At 61.6% G+C, this 8,156-nt stretch overlaps 1 protein-coding gene across 1 annotated transcript; it reads left to right on the top strand.

Annotated features, from left to right (window-relative positions):
- Positions 1-380: 380 nt before the first annotated feature.
- On the top strand, positions 381-3,837 carry ARC (activity regulated cytoskeleton associated protein). Its single transcript, XM_003903212.4, has 3 exons — positions 381-2,399; positions 2,627-2,771; positions 3,022-3,837. Exon 1 carries the CDS (start codon positions 603-605, stop codon positions 1,791-1,793), a length of 1,191 nt encoding a protein of 396 aa, XP_003903261.1. The 5' UTR covers positions 381-602; the 3' UTR covers positions 1,794-2,399; positions 2,627-2,771; positions 3,022-3,837.
- The last annotated feature ends 4,319 nt before the right edge of the window (positions 3,838-8,156 follow it).

Raw genomic sequence — 8,156 nt, 5'->3', positions numbered from 1 at the left:
GCGAGTGGAGAGGAGGAAGCCCACCTTGGGACCCTGGGAGGCAGGAGATGACAGCCCGCCCAGCGCCCGGGAGGGGGCGTGGGAGGGGCTCCCAGTGCCCGGCTTCAGTTCCTCCGGTCCCCGCAGGCTGAATGAGCTCCGCCGCCCGGGGTGGGAGGTGCGGAGCGGAGGGATTAGTCATCCCGGCCCCTCCATGTGTGCAAGGGGTGGGACCTCCAGTACCTTCGCCGCCCAGGAGCCGAGTGGGCGCGGGGCGGGGCCTGCAGGGGCGCGGGCGGGGCGCTGGCGGGGAGCCTGAGGCTGGGCCAATGAGAAACGGGGCTCGGCGAGCCGGCCGCCCACGGGCAGCGCTGGCGGCATAAAGAGCCGGCGGCCGGGACTCAGCGCAGAGCTCGGGCGCCGCGTCCTCCCTCCGCAGCAGCAGAGCTGGACCTGCCTCTCCGGGCGCGCTCCACCAGCCCCGCCGCCGGCCCGCAGCGACAGACAGGCGCTCCCCGCAGCTCCACACGGGACCCAGGCCGCCAGGCACCGCCGCCGGACTCCAGCGCCCTCCCTCCGTCCGCCCCGAGGAGTTTGTCGCCTGCCCGAGCACCTGCGCACAGATGGAGCTGGACCACCGGACAAGCGGCGGGCTCCACGCCTACCCTGGGCCGCGGGGCGGGCCCGCGGCCAAGCCCAACGTGATCCTGCAGATCGGGAAGTGCCGGGCGGAGATGCTAGAGCACGTGCGGCGGACGCACCGGCACCTGCTGACCGAGGTGTCCAAGCAGGTGGAGCGCGAGCTGAAGGGGCTGCACCGGTCGGTGGGGAAGCTGGAGAGCAACCTGGACGGCTACGTGCCCACGAGCGACTCGCAGCGCTGGAAGAAGTCCATCAAGGCCTGCCTGTGCCGCTGCCAGGAGACCATCGCCAACCTGGAGCGCTGGGTCAAGCGTGAGATGCACGTGTGGCGCGAGGTGTTCTACCGCCTGGAGCGCTGGGCCGACCGCCTGGAGTCTACCGGTGGCAAGTACCCGGTGGGCAGCGAGCCGGCCCGCCACACCGTCTCCGTGGGCGTGGGGGGTCCTGAGAGCTACTGCCACGAGGCGGACGGCTACGACTACACCGTCAGCCCCTACGCCATCACCCCGCCCCCAGCCGCTGGCGAGCTGCCCGGACAGGAGCCCGCCGAGGCCCAGCAGTACCAGCCATGGGTCCCCGGCGAGGACGGGCAGCCCAGCCCTGGCGTGGACACACAGATCTTCGAGGACCCTCGAGAATTCCTGAGCCACCTGGAGGAGTACTTGCGGCAGGTGGGCGGCTCTGAGGAGTACTGGCTGTCCCAGATCCAGAACCACATGAATGGGCCGGCCAAGAAGTGGTGGGAGTTCAAGCAGGGCTCCGTGAAGAACTGGGTGGAGTTCAAGAAGGAGTTCCTGCAGTACAGCGAGGGCACGCTGTCCCGAGAGGCCATCCAGCGTGAGCTGGACCTGCCGCAGAAGCAGGGCGAGCCGCTGGACCAGTTCCTGTGGCGCAAGCGGGACCTGTACCAGACGCTCTATGTGGACGCGGACGAGGAGGAGATCATCCAGTACGTGGTGGGCACCCTGCAGCCCAAGCTCAAGCGTTTCCTGCGCCACCCGCTGCCCAAGACCCTGGAGCAGCTCATCCAAAGGGGCATGGAGGTGCAGGATGACCTGGAGCAGGCGGCGGAGCCTGCCGTCCCCCACGTCCCGGCGGAGGATGAGGCGGAGACCCTCACGCCCGCCCCCAACAGCGAGTCCGTGGCCAGTGACCGGACCCAGCCCGAGTAGAGGGCATCCCAGAGCCCCCAGCCTGCCCACCACATCCAGCCTGTGGCTTTGCCCACCAGGACTTTTGAGCCGGGGCTGACTCCTGCAGGGGAAGCCCTGGTCCAGCTGGGTGCCCCCTCGGGCTCTGGGAGGACTCTCACACACTCGTGTCATCCAGATGTGGGCACCGCACCCCAGCATCAAAGAGCCCTCCCCCCTGCAGGGCTCCGCCCATCACCCTCCCTCTGTCTGTCTTCCCGGCCTGGACCCCACCCTCCACACTCTCAGGCCATCACAGAACACCCCAGCTTCCTCATTCTGCTACAATGCCCAGGCCCTCTGGACATCCAGAAAACCAAGTGTCCAGATAGCAGGGGCCAGCGGCCACCAAGCTCATGGGACACCCCAGAGCAGAAGCTAGGGCAGAGCCAATGCTGAGGGAGCCTCGACTTCCGGCGCCGCCGCCCTCTCCCAGCATCTGCAGAGCCAGCTGACGCCCTCCCTGCCTCCCAGGGCAGCTGGCCAGCCTCGGGCAGCACGGCCCCCTCCCCCTCCTCCCAGGGGAGAGCAGAAGTCGCAGAGGCAGCAGCAGCAGACCTGATGTCCCGGTGCTTCCTGGCCCCTCAGGTGAGCCCCTGCCCCAAGGCAACACCCACTGTGGGGCATCTGAGAGCTAGTGGGACCCGGAGGCTGTTTTTGAGGAGAGCCCACTGAGGCTCAGGCCCCTAGCAAATTAGAAGGGATGGGGTTGGGGTGGCATCATGGAAGGGGGCATCAGGGAGAGTGGGCCAGGTGGGAGGCAGGGGCAGTTTGCTGAGCCAGCTCCACATGGACCCGCGCTTTCTCTCCCCCAGCTCCAGTGATTCACGCCCGCCTGGAGAAGAATCAGAGCTCAGCTCGTGACTCACCCATGGCAGGCGGAGGGTCCCAGAGGGGCTGAGTCCTCAAATCCGGCTGAGGCAGCAGCTGGCACCATCGGAGCCAGGAGAGTGACAACAGGTAACAGGGCGCCACCCTCCCACCCAGACCCCACCATCAGCTGTCCCGGCCAAATGAATTCCTCCCCCGACCCCAGACACCCTGGGGCCCAGGCCACTCCCCAGTGCTCAGGCAAGCTGGGAGGCCCTGACAGGGTCGGGGGTCCTCTGCCCTGGAAGACCAGCGCCATCCACCAGCCCCAGATCCTCCCTGTGGAGCCCTGGCTACTGTCCTGCACGGTCCCTCACTGCCCTCTCTCCTTCTCTTTCAGGTCTCAAGGTTCCCACGAAGTCTTTGCTGCTGTGCTGGGCATCACACACCCCTCACCTTGCAGGCTGCCTGCGTGGGAGGCGAAGTCCCGGGACAGCCCAGAGGGGTGCTACAGAGAGGAGTCAGCTGCAGCAGAGGGCAGGAGCCCCAGCTTCGCCCTAAGCGCCAGCGTGAGGGCCAGGGCCTGCCACGAAGCCCGCCCCGCTGGCCACCAGCTGCCCGCCCCCAGAGCCACTGCAGCAGGAGTCGGGCCCTGCCTCCCTCCCAGCAGGGAAACCCTGCCTGCTGCCAGGCCATCCTCTCTGCCAGAGGCTTTCATGAGCCCCAAGTCTGGGGCCACAGCTCCTACTCCTGCCCAGCAGCCCTGAGCCCAGCTGCAGGAAGGAGATCCCAGAAGCCTTTGCTCCTGGGGCTCCTCCAGGCATTCTGCCCTGCCCTGACACCAGAACCCTGGTGCTGGTGGGCCACTAGCGTCTGCAGCCTGAGCAGGCGCTGGCTCAGGGTTCATCTTTCTGCCTTGTCCACTGGGGGACCAGCCCTACAGACCACTCTGACAAATCTTCAGCCCACACCCTGCCAGCCCCACAGATTTTATTTTTGCACATAAGCCATAACCGATCTTCACAGGCTGGCACAGGCTTTGGGGAAGCCCCGGAGCCTGTGAAGACCCTGGAAACCTCATGAGGCTGTGGCCGACCCCCACCCCTCACCCCCGCACAGACCAGGCCTTAAATGTCCGTCCAGGCCCTGTGTACCTTACCCCAAAGACAGACTCTTTTTGTAAGATTTTGTTAATAAAACACTGACACTTCTTGGAGTGTTCATGTTGCTTCTTCTGCGTGCTCGGGCTGGGTAGGAGTGGAGCTGCAGACACAGGTCCTCCGGCCCAGTGGGTGGCCCTGAAGGCCCCATGGGTGTAGTGTGAGGTCTCCAGGGGCTCGGGGGAGCACCAACAGGGCAACCTCCATCAGGGTCCTGGATCCTCAGGGGGAAGCACCTTCAGGCTGAGCCGGGGCTAGCCCTGCCTCCAGGCCTAGCTCAGCCCTGCCTCCAGGCCTGGGGTGGCCATCAGTGAGGGTGACTGCTGACTGGGGGAGCCCTATTCATGCTGAGCTGAGGCCTGCCCCTCTGTAAGTCCTACTGGCATGTGGGGTGTACAGCTGGGTGCATGGGGGGACTACAACTAGGGCTCGGCACACACGGCTGTCTCAGGCTCTGGAGCCCTGGGGACCTAGTCAGTGCAGACCCCAGCTGGGAGGGGACCCCGGCCATTCCTGGTTGCCAGATCATGAACTTGGTCTCTCTGAGCCTCAGTTTCCTCATCTGCAAAACAGGGCATGCTATCCTCACAGCATATGTGCTGAAGAACTTGGAAACAAGGGTAACTTGATGCCCTGCAGGACGTCAGCCTCTGCTGCCTTTGCAGGGGACACTGGATTCCGAGGGGCTGCGGGACATCTGCCTCCCCTGCGTCTGTGGGGGGACACTGGATTCTGAGGGGCTGTGGGAGGTCAGCCTCCCCTGCCTTTGTGGGGACACTGGATTCCGAGGGGCTGTGGGAGGTCAGCTTCCCCCGCCTCTGTGGGGACAACACTGGATTCTGAGGGGCTGCAGGACATCAGCCTCCCCTGCCTTTGGGGGGACACTGGATTCCGAGGGGCTGTGGAAGGTCAGCCTCTGCTGCCTTTGTGGGGACACTGGATTCCGAGGGGAAGGAAGAGATGGCCTGGGGTAGGGATCAGCCCCTGCCCATCAGTGTTCAATGAGAAGCAGGACTAACAGGAGACAGCGAATTCATTGTAAGGAATTGTTTTACTCAATGTAGGGGCTGCTGAGCCAGTCCAAAATCTACAGGGCAGGCCAGAACCTTGGGGAACAGGCTGAGGCAGGCACCTGCCGGTGGAATGTCTTCTCCATCAGGGAAGCCTCAGCTCTGCTCTTACGGCCTTTCAAGGGACTGAACCAGGCCACCCAGGTTCCCAAGGATGCTCTTCCTGAAAGCACCTATGACAGACCTTCGGGGCAACACCTCTTTTAAGATTTGATTGAGTGACTGAGAACAGTACCCCGGCCAGGTTGACCCTCACAACCTTCATGATCATCTGCTGCTGGAAGCTTCCCTCCCCTCTGGTGGGGTTGCTCTGCTTCTGGGGATCCTGGGCCAAGCTGTGGGGGCAGCTGGTGGGTGGTGCCCGCTCAGCCCCACTGGGGGGCGGGGTGCATTGCACCTGCGGGGTCCTGGCACTGAGCTCACGGCTGGCTCCTGCAGCAGTGAGGGGCCCGGGGAGAGCAGGAAACAAGAGGAGACTAAGCAGAGAGAGCCACCTGCTGCCAGGAAATGGCGTCACCCGTGGCGCAGGGCGCTGAGCAGGGCTCTCAACGGTGAAAGGGCCGCCTCCGCCCCATTCTTCCTTTGCATTTCTTTTAAATAACAAAGCTGCTGGAAGAACGGGAGAGGAAATTGGCAGGAACAGGAAGCTGGGCACCACCGTGCTGCCTGAAAGCAGTCATTTGTCTTGGAAGTACTACTTCTCACATGAAAAGCTGGAAGCTGTTGATGCTTTTCCCTTTTAGTAAAAAGTTACTCCCTGTAATTGTGGAACAGGCTATCAGAACCCTTCAGTTAATTGGAGGTTCAGCTGTGTCACTCTGTTCCCAAGAAAAGAGGCCGGAGGCTGGAGCAGGTGGGTGGTTGGGAGCGGAGGGGCCCAGACCCTGTGCAGATGTCTCTCAGCCTGAAGACCAGGTCCCGGAACAGGGTGTTCCCTGCCATCAGCCCCTCTCTACCCCTCACTGCTCCTGCCCATCCAGGTATCATAGACCGCTCAGTCTCACCCCTTCACTGTAGCATGGGGAAACTGAGGCACAGAGACGGTCTGTGCTTGCCTCAGTTTGGGGAGAAGAATTGAGTCTGGGGGTAGGAGCACCCAGGAAGCCCCTAGATGTTCTTCCCACAGACCCAGTTTGATGGGAGGCCTCTGAGCCAGGGAGCCCATGTCAGGTCCCCATAGGGGCAGGTGCCTTTCCATAAAATCCCGCCAGCCTCAAGGAGCTGGTGCAAGGGGGAGAGGGCAGACACCCGGGCCCCTCTGTTGCCCTTCAAGGCTCAACTGAGATTAAGTCTCCCAGTACCAGCAGGGTCACTGCTGAGGGCTGGTGGTGCCACTGGGGGTTGCAGGGAAAGCGACGGGCTTGGGAGAGTGTGTGAGTCAGTGTAAGGCAAGGGTGCTGTAACAGAGGCCCTGCAAATGTGGGGGCCTCCCACAGTCTCCGCTCAGGGAAGCATGCAGCTGGCGGCTGGGCGGCACCTGTTCATTCCAGAACTTCTGTGTTTCTTGACACTCCGGACTGCTACCCAGAAGGGACAAGAGACAGCGAGGGGCATGCCACGATTGTAAAGCTGAGCCCAGGAATGCCATGGCCACCCATGGTACCTTTGCCCCTGCCCAGTGCCTAAAGCCTGGATGCGTATGGGAAGGAGGGAGGAAGGATCTAGGTGGACAACCAGTGGAGAGAAGCCACACTGAAAATTGTTTAGGGTGGTGTGTGTGAAGAGTGTGACCTCGGCCAAAGATGGCGTGGCCTCTGCCCTGGGCTCCTGGGAGGTCATCACTAGGCCCCGAACGTCCGACCTGGTAAGAATGTCCTTGTCCACCTGGGGCCTTGGGCCACACCTGTGGTCTCATGTAACTTCAGTGGAGGCTTTGGGCTATGTGGCATCAGCCCTGCCTCCAGAAGGGATGGAGACGGCTCAGCCATGTGGGCGCCAACCAGGACCATGTGACAGACCCCAGGGCAGGAGCTACCCTGAATGTCGATGCTCCGTGTGCCCTGACCCACATCACTAAGGGAGGGGTGGGGCCTAACATTGTCCACGACCCCAGGGGAGGACAACCGAGAGCTCTGTGTCTGGACCCTCCTGGGCTCTGTCCCAGGCACCTCTTTCCGTTCTGGTTTTATTTTTTATAGTTTTTGAGACGGGGTCTCTCTCTGTCACTCAGGCTGCAGTACAGGGCCACAGTCACAGCTCACTGCAGCCTCGACCTCCCAGTTCATGCCATCCACCCACATCAGCCTTGCAAGTAGCTGGGAACACAGGTGTGCACCACCACAACTGGCTAACTTCTTCCCTCCCCTCCCCTCTCCTCCCCTCCCCTCCCTTCCCCCCCCTCCCCTCCCCTCCCCTCCCCTTCCCTTCCTTTCCCTTCCCTTCCCTTCCCTTCTCTTCTCTTCTCTTTCTGAGATGGTGTCTTGCTATGTTTCCCAATGTAGTCTTGAACTCCTGGGCTCCAGTGATCCTCCTGCCAGGCTGATTTTAATTTACATCTTTTCCCTGTAGGAATCCATAGTCACGGGTATAATGGCTTTCAGGGGCGCTGGGGCCCTTCTAGAGAATCATCACATCTGAGGCGGCTGTCAGGAGCCTGGGTTTCTATAGTTGGTGTCGGAAGTGAGGGTGGCACAGTCGTGTGGACTGTTCCCAACCTCCCAGGTGGCAGGACTCTTTTCTAGTTGGCAAGGGTCTTTTAACTACAGGAAGAATTCAAGTTAGTATAGAAACTTAAAAAAGAATCGGCTGGGCGCGGTGGCTCAAGCATGTAATCCCAGCACTTTGGGAGGCCGAGGCAGGCGGATCACGAGGTCAGGAGATTGAGACCATCTTGGCTAACACGGTGAAACCCCGTCTCTACTAAAAAATACAAAAAACTAGCTGGGCAAGGTGGCAGGCGCCTGTAGTCCCAGCTACTCGGGAGGCTGAGGCAGGAGAATGGCGTGAACCCGGGAGGTGGAGCTTGCAGTGAGCAGAGATCCGGCCACTGCACTCCAGCCTGGGCGACAGAGCAAGACTCCGTCTCAAAAAAAAAAAAGAAAAAAGAAACTTAAAAAAGGATCAAACCTGAAATATTATTATTTTTGTCAAGAAATAACATGTTTTATATTTTACATCATTTTAACACTGAAGAGAATTTGGCCAATTAGAAGCCATGGAGCACCCCTCAAGATGCCAACGGCAAGTGTCCAGCTGCTCTCCCGCTCTTTGACCCTCTGTCTCCATCTCTCTCGGTGGAGCTGGGGGAGGAACAGGCGGGGGCAGGTGAGACAGGTCAGAGCTGCATGACTCCTGTGGCTGTTGGG

Source organism: Papio anubis, chromosome 8, assembly GCF_008728515.1.
Source record: "Papio anubis isolate 15944 chromosome 8, Panubis1.0, whole genome shotgun sequence".
Taxonomy (NCBI): domain Eukaryota; kingdom Metazoa; phylum Chordata; class Mammalia; order Primates; family Cercopithecidae; genus Papio; species Papio anubis.
This window is presented reverse-complemented; position numbering and strand designations above follow the sequence as displayed.